At 62.4% G+C, this 12,412-nt stretch overlaps 1 protein-coding gene across 1 annotated transcript; it reads left to right on the top strand.

Moving 5' to 3' along the window:
• Positions 1-1,067: 1,067 nt before the first annotated feature.
• On the top strand, positions 1,068-12,152 carry BCL9L (BCL9 like). Its single transcript, XM_088540216.1, has 7 exons — positions 1,068-1,426; positions 3,040-3,162; positions 4,511-4,721; positions 5,434-5,518; positions 5,949-8,334; positions 8,849-9,109; positions 10,814-12,152. The coding sequence occupies exons 1-7, from the start codon at positions 1,126-1,128 to the stop codon at positions 11,971-11,973; spliced, it is 4,527 nt and encodes a 1,508-aa protein (XP_088396342.1). The 5' UTR covers positions 1,068-1,125; the 3' UTR covers positions 11,974-12,152.
• The last annotated feature ends 260 nt before the right edge of the window (positions 12,153-12,412 follow it).

The following is a 12,412-nucleotide window of genomic DNA, read 5'->3' as shown; positions in this document are numbered from 1 at the left end:
GTCTTAAGAGCTGTGTTCCAAAGGTCGGAGATAGAGGCACCAAAGAGCGGCCCTCTGCGTGGTCCAGTGTTCGCTAGGACGGAGCCGACTGATGCCCGCGCTGGAGTTGCCTGCTCCATAGTGAGGGGAGCTCCTTGCAGCATGTAGGAGGCAGCCATAAGCCCGGAGTGGGGCACGCTGCAGTCACTAGGGTTGCTTGTTGAGTTTGGATTGGCAGCAGCCCTCCCGAACGTGCCGTGCGCTCGGGTGACGTGGAGCTGCATCCCAGGCATCTGTAATGCCCGTGCGGAGCTCCGTGGGAGGGAGTCCCAGCGTGAGCACAAGAAGCTCTGTTAGGACATAGGGATGCTGCTGCAACAAAGGCGGCAGCAGCAGCAGCAGCAGCATTTCTGCACCGCACATGCAGCAGACACGTTGCCCTGTCCTGGTGTCCCCTGAAGTGTTCTGCCTCGGCCCGCGGGCCGGCTCTGGAGCAGGAGAGCCCTGCGCCGTTGTCCCAGCGGGCCTGTGGCGCGCTGCGTCCTACCGTTGTGCTGGAAGCCGTCCTGGAGACGGGAGCCCACCATCCTGGACCAGAACGGTCCCTCCCAGAGAGATGGTGACGCTGCTTGGGTGGCGAGCGCTCTCGACCCCTGCTCACCCCTTGCCTTGTAATCTCCTTCTCTTCGGCTATGGTATCTGCTGAAGAGAGACCTGCTGCTGCTTCCAGGCACCTTGATTTTCCGCTATCCCTTTGGCGCTTTCGCCCCAGGGGCTTGCATCAAGACTAATTTCTGTCCTCACAGTCGTCTTCGGCGTGTTTCGCAGAGCACAGGAAATGCCAGCGTAGCGGCACCTGTACTTGGGTTGACCGGGCATCAGAAGGGACTCCTGAAACCATAAAGGCGCCCCATTTCTGGTCAGGGTCGCCAAACTGGGGAAACGCCCGCAAAATAGCGCAGAGGGTCCTTCGCACCGCAACGGGCAAAGCCGGCGTGAGCCACCCTGCTCTGCCTAGTTGTGCCCTTGCGGTGCCCGCGGCTCGGCAGGGCCTGCGGCCGCTCAGCGCCCTCTTCTCTTGCAGGTTTGTGACGGACGGGCCCGGGCGCTCCCTCGCCGGCGCTGCGGGACGCCTCAGCCACTCCAATGCACCCTGACAACAAACTGCCCAGCCATGGCAAGGCAGGCAGCGGCGGGGCGCCCGCCCAGCACCACAACGTGAGCCAAGCACCCGCCTGTAACCTGGGCTCCAAGGGTGTGGGCGCGGGCAGCCATGGCAGCAAGGCCACCCAGATCTCCCCTGGCAACTCTGGACTGAAAAACAGCCAGAACGCTGTCCCCAACTTCGGGTCCTTGAAGGGCAAAGTGAAACGGGAACGAAGCATCTCAGTGGACTCAGGAGAACAGCGAGAAGCCAGCACCCCTTCGCTGGACGCGGAATCGAAAGGTAATGCTCTCTTAAGCCTTCGGCAACATGCTCTCCTGCTTAGCCCAAGCATCCTGGCGGGACCCGGGGTGCTGGGAGCGAGGGCGAGCGCCCGCTGCACCTCCTGTTTCGAGGCTGCTGCTTCCCGGCCTCGCAGAGTCCCGTCCTTCCTGTCTGTCCGTGTTATTCCCTACAGCTCGTTGAGGACCTGGGCTCTGTTTTTTATGGGATGCTGTGGCCTGATATTCCCTGAAGCTGTAGCAAGCAGCCGTGCTCTGTAATGTGCAGACTTTCAATTTAGGGCTGAGCTTGGTTGTTTTCTGTCCCCCTGCTGTAGGCCAAGCGCTGCCTTTGCGGCGCTCTCGCAGCTGCCCAGTTACCCAGTGGTGGTTAGTGAGGAGGTGAGGGTCGCCGTCAGGACCGTTCCGTGGTTTTGCCAGCAGCGGGTGGTTCTTGTGTCAAATCGCCTGGTTTCTGGAGAAGGGCTGAGTCAGTATTTGCAAACCCTTTGGCTTCCCTGTCGTAGGCTGCAGCCTTTTGGCATCCAGAGCTCAGGGCCCAGCGGCTGCGTGTGACACTTGGCGACAGAAAAGGCAGGACATCCTGGCAGGCTGCGGTCAGAGGAGCGTCCCCGGTTCTGACCGAGACTTGCACCTGCTCACGTGAAGTTGCTGTCCCCAGCAGCGGCTCCGCTGCTCTGACCTGTAGCCGTGACAAAGCCGTGTTGCCCGACTGGCCGAGGCCAGAGCCATGTGTGGAATAAAGAACAGAACGTAGCTGGCAAGACCTGCTGCCCCCGGCAAGTTTCTCTCTGCTGGCATCGGGAGGCTGGTGTTTGCCATGGAGCAGAAGCGGGGAGCTGGCATCGGCGCCATGGCAGCCGCAGGGCTTAGCGTTTGGCTGGTGCCGGGCAGAGCGGAGCCTGCGGGTCCCCTCTTGGGATCTCCGCTGCTGGAGCAAGGAGGGCCAAGGGGGAGGGAGCCAGCAGCCCTCTAAGCGCTCCCTGCCCGTCTGCCGCGCCAGACGGGTTTTGTGAATGGCAGACAGCAGAGTATCGACGGCGCCTTCCCGTCAGCGCCCAGGCAGGCGCTCTGCCTCCCCGGCGAGCGAGCGTCTGCCTGCGGCCGCAGGACAGTCCTGGCGTTGCAGCAGAGCTGCCGGAGGCCGCACGCAGACTCGTGCGCTGCTGGAGCAGCAGCTCGGGCTGAGCGAGGCCTCCCCAGAGCGGTGCTGCGGCCTGCGCCTCCCAGCGCTGCAGCCAGGAGCGCCGGAGGGGTTGCCCTGCACCTCTGCCCCAAGCGCTCGGTGCGGGAAGGTCGCGTTTTTCCAGGAGCGCTGGTGAGGACGGGCGCTGTGGGGATCCCCGAGCTGCTCCACGTTCTCAGCCCGCCGCAGGCCCAGCCGGCCCCGTCCCATCGGGACACGGGGTCTCCGTGCTAGGCAGGATCCCGTCAGAGAGCCGGAGTTCCCGCGCGGGGGCCCTGGCCTTTGCACGCCCGCTCCTTAGCGCCTGGCGCTTCCCCGGCTGCTTTGCCAGGGGTGCAGCGCGGAGCTGCACCTACGGGCCCCCTAGCTGCACCGGGCCCCTACGGCCCGGCGTCCGCTGCCCTTCTCATCGTTCTGTCCCGTCGCAGGCGAGGTGGCTCCGCGGAGCAAGCGGCGGTGCGTGCTGGAGAGGAAGCAGCCGTACAGCGGGGATGAATGGTGCTCGGGGCCGGACAGCGAGGAAGACGACAAGCCTCTGAGCAGCGCACACAGTGAGTGGCCTCCTCCTGCCAACCGGGCTGGCGCGTGGCGCGGCCGGCCGGCACAGCCGCCGGGCACCGCGGTGAGGGAGCACGCGCTGGGCGCGCGCGGCGAGGAGCCTCCTGCGCAGAGGTGCCGCTGAGACGCGGGAGGGAGGGCCGGGGCCCCGAGGCCCTTGTTGTCTTTTCCTCTGGCCACGCTGGCAGCAGAAGGGTCGTCTGGAGACTGCACGTTAAAGACAACCGGTGCCGGAGGGGCTCCCAGGTTCTCGACAAGGGGTCTGGTCAGCTGAGCTAGCTGAAGCGCACACAGCGAGCGCTCTCAGCTCATAGCCAACGTGGGTAGTTCAAGCTCAGCTCATGCCAGAGCTTTGCCTGATCTGTAATAAGTCTTTGGGGAACAGTGAAATGCTGTAGAGGCTTTTGTGAACTTTCGGGATCCAGTTCTTTCACTTTCCCCCTGGAGTTGAAGATGTCCCCGCTGCTCAGTGGCTCAGGATGCGGCACAGCGTGGCAGCATCTCCCCTTTGGAGCCTGCTCCACGACCTGCCCCATTAGAGCTGGGCACGGCGGGACTGTCAGGGACAAGGGCCAGTGCTGAGGGAGTCAGCGAGTCCCTGCGTCCGGCCTCCCGCGGTGACTCTGCCCCTCACAGGGGCCGGCTGGTGGCCTCAGTGCTTGTCCCTCGCAGTGAAGGCCTCCTTGATGGCGAGGGGCGCTGGTCAAGGGGCACAGCATGTGCCCGCGCGTGAGCGGCGCTGCAAGAGCGAAGCGCTGAAAGCGGCTGTTAATTACAATGCTTATTAATATTAATTAGGGATATTATTAAATAATTGATGATGACTAATAATTATCACTCCAGTGAGTAGCATCTCCCCTTACGCCTGCTCCCTGGGTTTGGGTGGCCATGGCCATGGGGAGGGAGGGAGCCCAGCTGGGCCACCCTGTGCTGAGGGTGGACAGGGAAGAGCCGGGCCCTTGGGGCTCCTGGTGGCCGCGGCCACCCAGGTTGGGGACGGCTGGTTCCGTGCTGCCATCTGCCGGTGCTGGCCGTGCTGAGCGCCGGCCCCGTGCCAAGACGGGCCCCGGCCTTTCCTTAGGGAAGCGGCCTTCGGAAGCAGCACCCCGACACCCAGAGCACGGCCCCGCTGCCGAAGGAGGCTCTGCCGTCCCCGCAGGTCTCTGCTGCGGCCGCTTGCTCTGCTCTGGTGCCCAAGGTGCTGCTGCCCTGGCCTTTCTGGTTGTCGCGATCCGATGTGCTAATTCCCCTGGTAGCGGTGGCCACGCTGTCCTGCAGAGGCTGCACAGGTTCTTCCGCTGTCCTGCTTGTCAGTAACTTCTGCCTCCCGTGCTCCCCCAGATTGTAATGTAGCAGATCCTGCAATGTCCACGGCCTCGCAGCTTGGTCCAGGGTCCAACCCACTGCCCACCCTGAACGAGACCAGTTCTTCCAGCGCACCTCACGGCGCTGCGCCAGGCTTACGGCCGGACGGTGCCGCAGGCGGAGGCGGCGGAGCAGGGAAGCAGCCCTCGCAGTTTGTTTACGTCTTCACCACGCACCTTGCTAACACGTAAGCAGAAAACTGTGTCCCTCCTCCGCTGGTGTGGGACTGACCCGTCACGGCTGCCCGCTGCTACCGACTGTGCTTGACTAGAGGAGAGCAGGGCAGGCCCCGTGTCCCTTCAGGTGCTCTGAGTGGGTCTCCACGGAGGTCCAGGAGTCTGCTGGCAGCTGCTGCAGAGGGCTAAGCCTTGTCCGAAGTGCACGTTTCCTCCCAGCAGTGCCCAGCACGGCTTCCTGCGTGGTGCACTGCGGGGTATATCTAGTCAGCATCTAATTAAGAAGGTTGTCTGGAGCAGCGTGGGCTGCTCCCTGGGCAGTGGCCCGTAACACTCGGTGTTCTCAGCACCATTCCTCTCCTCTGCCTTGCGTGGGCTCAGTTGTGGAGCTTAGGCAGACCGCTTAGTTTTAGAGCTCTCTGTTAGCTCCCGGCGGCTGCGTGGTAGGTCCCAGATCTTGGCTACCAACGCCTTCAGGGCAGCAGGCACGACGCAGAGTACAGCGCCCAGTTCTAGCCACGGGAAGAAGGAAGTTCTAAGGTTCTCATCTTCCATTGGAGACGCTCCCTGGGGCCTGAGCAGGACAGACAGGAGGTCTCTGAGGATATTCCCCTTTTCCCACAGGACTGAGAAGTGGAGGTGGGACCTGGGGACCAGAAGCGGGGGGATGGCGATGGGCCACAGCGCTTGTCTGTTCCTGAGTGGCTTGCGTTCTCTCCCCAGAGCTGCAGAAGCTGTCCTGCAGGGCCGAGCTGACTCCATTCTGGCCTATCATCAGCAGAATGTCCCACGGGCGAAGCTAGACCAGGTATTACCAGCCGTGAACCAACGTTCCTCCTGTCGGCACACGCTGCTGACTGATATGCCCTCGCTTCTGACGTGGCCATTCTCACCCTGCCCGGCTCAGCTGTGAAGGAAGGGCTCTTCAGAGTCCCCTTTCAGTGGTGAGAGAAGCTGCTTTGCTGCAGGACCTCTTTGGAGTGACTCCTGGCTGCTGTCAGCTATGATAAGTTTGGGATGGCTGCCGTGCGTGGCCTGTGACCGCATGGGCACAACACCCACTCGGGCATTTCCGCAGCACCCGGGGCATGCAGCAGGGCCAGCTCCTTCCCCACAGGGAAGGAAGGCAGAGCTGCCCCGCGGCGTGTTTCTGGGCTGCAGCGGTCTCCCGCGGGGTGGAGGGAAGAGCAGCCGCCTCGAGTTTTCCCGCTCACTTTGGCTTCCCCTTTCTCTGCCAGGCGCCGGCTCCTAAAGTGCTGGGGGTGGCCGAGCAGCTGCCGATCAACCCGCCCGCTGCCAACACTCCGCAGTCGCAGCCGCCCGCGGCGCAAGCGCCCCCGCCGCAGCCACCGGCGCCCCCGCCGCAGCCGCAGCCCCAGAGCATCGGTCAAACAGCCCTGCCCGCACCCAGCGCCCTGCCGCAGGAAGGGGCCGCCGAGGATGTCCGCAGGGATCTGACTCCCAACTCTCTGGGGAACAGCAGCAGCAGCAGCCAGCCGGGAAGCAACCACCCCAATGCCCCCACGGCCTCTGGCAACGCCATGCAGCCTGGGCAAGCGGAGTCGTCCGCCGCTTCCAGCTCTGGCCTCCTGGGGGAAGGCCCAGGCTCCGGAATGCCGGGCAATGGGCCGGCGGGCCTGGGCTCCAGAAACCCCATGAACTCGGAAGGGCTCTCTAAGGAGCAGCTGGAGCACCGGGAGCGCTCCCTGCAGACCCTGCGCGACATCGAGCGGCTGCTGCTGCGCAGCGGGGAGGCTGAGCCCTTCATGAAGTCCAGCCAAACCGCGGGCGAGGGCGGCCCTGCCCCTCCGCCGCAGGCTGCCCCCGCGCAGCCCCCCGCGCCCCCCGCCAGCATGAAGAAGTACGAAGAGCCGCTGCAGTCCATGATTTCGCAGACACAGAGCCTGGGTGGCCCCGGTCTGGACCACGACATCCCTCATCACCCCAGCGCTGACATGGGGCAGCAGATGAGCCTGATGATGCAGAGGCTGAACCAGGACAGCCTGACCCCGGAGCAGGTGGCCTGGAGGAAGTTGCAGGAGGAATACTACGAGGAGAAGCGGCGCAAAGAGGAGCAGATCAGCATCCACGGCCGGCCCATGCAGGACATCATGATCCCGCAGTCTATGGGAGGCATGATGATGCGCGGGCCCCCGCCGCCGTACCACAGCAAGCCTGGAGAGCAGTGGCCACCCGGCATGGGCGGCCAGCTGCGAGGACCCATAGATGTGCAGGACCCTATGCAGCTGAGAGGGGGGCCGCCCTTTCCCGGGCCACGATTCCCTGGCAATCAAATGCAGAGAGTCTCCGGCTTTGGGGGGATGCAGAATATGCCCTTGGAGGCTCTCGGGCCCATGAACGCCATGCAGAGGCCAGTGCGGCCTGGCATGGGCTGGAGCGATGACATGCCTCCCATGGGAGGCCCCGGCAACTTCCCGCAGGGCACCCTGCCCTACCCGTCAGGGCAAGGCGACCCCGAGAGGTTCATGAATCCGCGCGCCAGAGAGGAGATCCTGCGGCACCAGCTGATGGAGAAACGCCCGGTGGCGATGCAGAGGCCCATGGGGATGTCCGGCAACTCCATGAGCCAGGGCATGGAAATGGAGAGGATGATGCAGGCTCACAGGCAAATGGATCCATCCATGTTCGCCGGGCAGATCGCGGGGGACAACGTGGGCAGCGCCCCGATGGGGATGGAGTTTGCGGGCACCCGGGGCATGCTGAGCCCCCCTATGAGCCAGTCAGGCCTTCGGGACATGGACGCCCCCATGGGCCCCAGCAACCTCAACATGAACATGAATGTTAACATGAATATGAACATGAACCTCAATGTCCAGATGACCCCGCAGCAGCAGATGATGATGTCGCAGAAGATGAGGGGCCCCGACATGATGGCCCACCAGGGCATGAGCCCCGAGGAGCTGGCCAGGGCAAGGGCTCAGAACGGCAACGGCAGCGCCATGCTGGCGGGGCCCCAGAAAATGATGATTCCCTCCCAGTTCCCCAACCAAGGGCAGCAGGGCTTCTCGAGCGGCCAGGGACCCTACCCCAACATGCCCCAGGAGATGGGCAGCGCCTCGGACATGTTCAGCCCCGAGCAGGGCGCCATGCCCGTCGGGAGCATCGGCGGCACCACCAGGCTCAGCCACATCCCTCTGCCGCCGGCCTCCAACCCCGCTCCCACGCAAGGGGGCAACCTGGCCAACGTGCATCCGGCGCCTTCCCGGGGCCTGGGCCGCCGCCCTTCGGACCTCACCATCAACATCAGCCAGATGAACTCCCCCAGCATGGGCCACCTCAAGTCGCCCACGCTCAGCCAGGTGCACTCGCCGCTCGTCACCTCCCCTTCTGCCAACCTCAAGTCCCCGCAGACGCCCTCGCAGATGGTCAGCATGCCTCCCTCGAACCAGTCCGGGCCCCTGAAGTCCCCCCAGGTGATGAGCTCCTCGCTCAGCGTCCGCTCTCCCACTGGCTCCCCAAGCCGCCTGAAGTCTCCCCCCATGGCTGTTCCTTCCCCGGGCTGGGTGCCATCTCCCAAAGCCACCATGCCCAGCCCCGGCGTCAACCAGAGCAAGCAAAGCCTCAGCATGAACTCGTCCGCTTCCATGGGAGGACTGGATCCGGGTATGCTGGGGTCGTGTGTGTGTGCGTGTGCCCGTGCGCTGCTGTTTGGAGTGTGTGCACATCCCGGACTCTGCAACAAAGAGCTTAACACCAGGGCTCATTAGGAGCGTCCTGGGCTGCTTCCTGCGCTTGCGGTTCCCATCCCCCAGATGCAGCCGTCTCGGGCCGCCTGCGCTCCCGCTGTCAGCAGCAGCCTGGTGCTTTCTGTGCCCCAGGAAGCACGTGGCGCTCTGCCTGCCTGGCCGCTTGTTTCAGGCAGCCCAGGGCGCATTTGCAGCCGTTCCCGCTGGCACAGCTGCACGGTTTGTGTCCCGACCGTCAGCAGAGGTGACAGAAAGCAGCCTGGGGAGAAGCGTACACGCGGGACGGGCTGTAGGCACGTTCTTCCCCCGAGTGCTGAGGGCTCTGTGTTTTGCAGCCCGTCTGTGTTTGCGCGCTGCGGTTCTGAGGAGAGAATGGGTTTGCTGTCTGGCAGCCTGGGGTGGTACTAAGCCGCTTTCTCTCTTGCTTGCAGGTTCTCTCCCTTCTGGGCCTAGGAGCAGTTCTTCCGCACCAGCCAGTAACACCTCTAGCACCATGAATCCCAATATGCCTTTTACTTCCTCTCCAGATCCATCCCCCTCCCAGAACCCCCTCTCGCTGATGATGTCCCAGATGTCCAAGTATGCCATGCCCAGCTCCACACCACTTTACCACAATGCCATCAAAACTATCGCCACCTCTGATGACGAGCTGCTGCCAGACAGGCCTCTGCTCCCGCCTGGAAGTATGTCAGGTATGGAGCTTGGGAACGGGGCATTAGGGCCGTTAGAGTCTCCTGTGGACATTGGCAGCCCGATGGACTGTGCAGAGCAGGAGAGGGCAGCTGCAAAGTTGAAGCAGGCCTGAGAAACTCTGCTCTCCCATCAGCTTCTCGGGCAAGGAGCTTAAATTTGTCCTCGTTCTTGGTAGTCTGCATGCCCACACGGTCTGCCAGCTTTCGGCTTGGGTGTGCTGTTCAGAAAGACGTGTCCCAGTTTGGTGTTCTGGCCACTGTCTTTGCATGAGTTCCATAAGTTCCTGAAGCTACCTTTATCCTGTTTGGATGCGTCGGCCCTGGATTTTGCTCTGCTCCTGGAGATGTCCCAGGACTTCCAGGCAGATATCTCTTGTTCGGAGCCCCAGGTTTTCCTTCAATTGCTCTTGTTTGATCAATCTGTACAAGTATCTGAGAGGTGAATATAAGGAGGATGGGGCCAAACTCTTCTCCGTGGTGGCCAGTGACAGGACAAGGATTAATGGGTACAAGTTGAAACCCAGGCAGTTCCACCTCCATTCGAGGAAGAACTTCTTTCCTGTGAGGGTGCCAGAGCCCTGGCACAGGCTGCCCAGAGAGGTTGTGGAGGCTCCTTCTCTGGAGATCTTTCCAACCCGCCTGGATGCCACCCTGTGCCCCGTGCTCTGGGTGTCCCTGCTGGAGCAGGGGGCTTGGACTGCATGATCTCTGGAGGTCCCTGCCAACCTCAACCATTCTGTGACTCTGTGAGACTGTGCGTGTTTGTTTTCTGGAGGACACGGCCCATTAATGGGACAGGGACAGTGCAAACAAGGCTCAGAAGTCGGAAGGTCCGAGTAGAGCCCGGGCGCCTGCACAAGCAAGGCCGTGTCATAGCTCCATAGCGCCAGCGCTCCTCGGTTTTGATCTCAGTATGTGACAGGCAGATCTGCTTTGCTAGCTGGTGGCGCTCATGAGGACAGCTAAGCAAATGTGATCATCTTTTATCGTTTGATGACCAGCTAGAGGAGAAGGGGAATTCCAGCAGGCTGTGTCACTTGGTTAGGGGTTTTTAAAGCTGTCTGATAAACACTTTTGGTGGTTTTCGAAATGAAAAATCAGGTGTTTGACTCTCTTTCTCCTGGGTACTCAGTCTGTGTGACCCCAGATATGCAAACGCCCTTGCTCCCTCTAAAACTGAACCTCTGTGCAAAGGCCGCGTTGAGGAGCACGCTCTTCGCTCCCAGATTGTCGCTGGCGTTAGGCTGCAGGCGTTTTGGTCTTCCTGCTCCCTGCCGCCCGAGGGCGCGTGGCACCTGGAGTCTGCTCCCTGGCTAACCGAGCGCTCGGGCAGTGCCGATGGGTCGCTGCTCCGCGCAGGCAGGGTGCTGAGTGCCCCGCTGAGATCCCCTCGTGTCCCCAGGGCCATCCGCACACGCAGAACCGGCTGGGATCTGTGCAGCCGCAGGGGCGGGCGGTCGGGTCTGACGGCTGGGCGCGGATGGGGCCGGAGCCGCTCGCAGCTCTTCGCAAGCTCGGGGAGCAGGAGTTTGGGGCATTTCTCGCTGATGTCGGCGATTTGCAAACCCTTCTGGCAGCCCCTTGCTGTGACTGTCACTTTGAGCTGCGGGCTTTTTGAGCAGACATGCTGGGCTGCTCTGCGACTTTGCAGCCGCGAGAGGCGTGTGGGCAGCGCGTTAACTCTTCTCTCTTCCCTCTCGCTAGGCGTGACGGGGAACCAGCCGAATCAACTGCACTTGAACTCCGTGGGGCCCGGCTCCTCTCAGAGCCCCATGGGGATGAACCTGCCCGGTCAGCAACCTCTCTCCCACGAACCGCCCCCCACGTCCATGATGTCGTCCCCGAACCCGCTGGGCTCCAACATTCCTATGCACCCTAGTGCACCAGGGGCGGGTGTGCCCCCCCAGAACGCCATGATGCTGCCCCCGGGGCCCCAGGACTCGTTGAACCAGCCGTGCGGCCCCGTGCCCAACAGCTCCCAGATGATTCCTTCCAACCAGCTCGTGTTCCCCCGCATGCAGCAGCCCCACAGTGCCATGCAGTCTCCAGCGGGCGGCATGCCCATGGCCCCGGGAGGGGCAGGCGGCCCCGGCATGCAGCAGCATTACCCGCCAGGAATGCCCCTGCCGCCCGAGGACCTTCCCTCCCAGCAGCCCGGCCAGATGCCCCCTCAGCAGCACATGATGGGCAAGAACGTCCCGCCGCGGATCGGAGAGCCCTATCCCCCCGTGCTTCCCGGGGTGGCCTCCGTGCTGAACGACCCTGAGCTCAGTGAGGTGATTCGCCCCACGCCTACCGGCATCCCCGAGTTTGACCTGTCCAGGATCATCCCGTCGGAGAAGCCGAGCAGCACCTTGCAGTATTTCCCCAAGAGCGACAGCCAAGCGCCCAAATCTCAGCCTTCCAACCTCCACCTCATGAACCTGCAGAACATGATGGCTGAGCAGCCCCCTGTGCGGCCAGGTATGAGCGCCCCGAGCCTTCCCGGGCAGCAGGGTGTGCAGAGGGGCCTGGGCATGCCCATGTGCCACCCCGGACAAGTGCCCATGCTGGCGAGGACAGGCATGCCGCCCCAGCAGGGCATGATGGGCAACAGCATGCACCAGGGCATGATGTCTCCACAGCAGAGCCTGATGGCCCAGCAGAATTTCATGCTGATGCAGGCCAAGCAGAGGAGCATGTCGGTGTCGGGGGAGATGTACGCCCAGCCCGGACACATGATGTCACCTCAGGGCTCTCTCATGGGCCCCCCGCCGCAGCAGAACCTCATGGTCACGCACCAGATGAGGCAGAGGAGTGTCTCCCTGGACAGCCAAATGAGTTACATCCCCGGGCCCGGGAACATGGCCAACCTGCCCTTCTGACCGGGGCTGGCGCGCGGGGTGGCGAGGGGCAGGCTCTGATTGTACAAACTTTTCTAAACCTTTCTTTGGGGGAGGGTTGGGGGCCAACGCCAGTGGAGGATGCCGAGGCGGACGTGTTTCATATGGGATTTGCCTCTCTACAGAAAACCAGACGTGCAGTAAACTTGATGTGAATTGGGTTTCTTTTTCCTTTCTTTGTGGGGAGGAAGGGGTGGAGGGACGGGGAATTGGGCTGTTAATTTCCAAACCTGAAGTGGTGACCAGGGACTTCCAGACCCTGTGGCAGTTTGTAAAGGTTTCTTTTCTTTTTTTTTTCTTTCTTTTCCTCCTTCCAGTGTTTTTCTTTCCTTTTTCTTTTTTTTTTCCCCTTATCTTTTTTTTTTAAGCAGCCAAATTGTGCAAGGAGGTTTTTGGAAGTAGCTGTAAATAGGTCGCTGGG

This window comes from Tinamus guttatus, unplaced genomic scaffold, assembly GCF_059628265.1.
Source record: "Tinamus guttatus ecotype Peru unplaced genomic scaffold, ASM5962826v1 Tinamus_guttatus_pri_ptg000057l, whole genome shotgun sequence".
Classification (NCBI taxonomy): domain Eukaryota; kingdom Metazoa; phylum Chordata; class Aves; order Tinamiformes; family Tinamidae; genus Tinamus; species Tinamus guttatus.
Note: the sequence above shows the minus strand (reverse complement) of the source record. Positions and strands in the feature narration are given on the sequence as shown.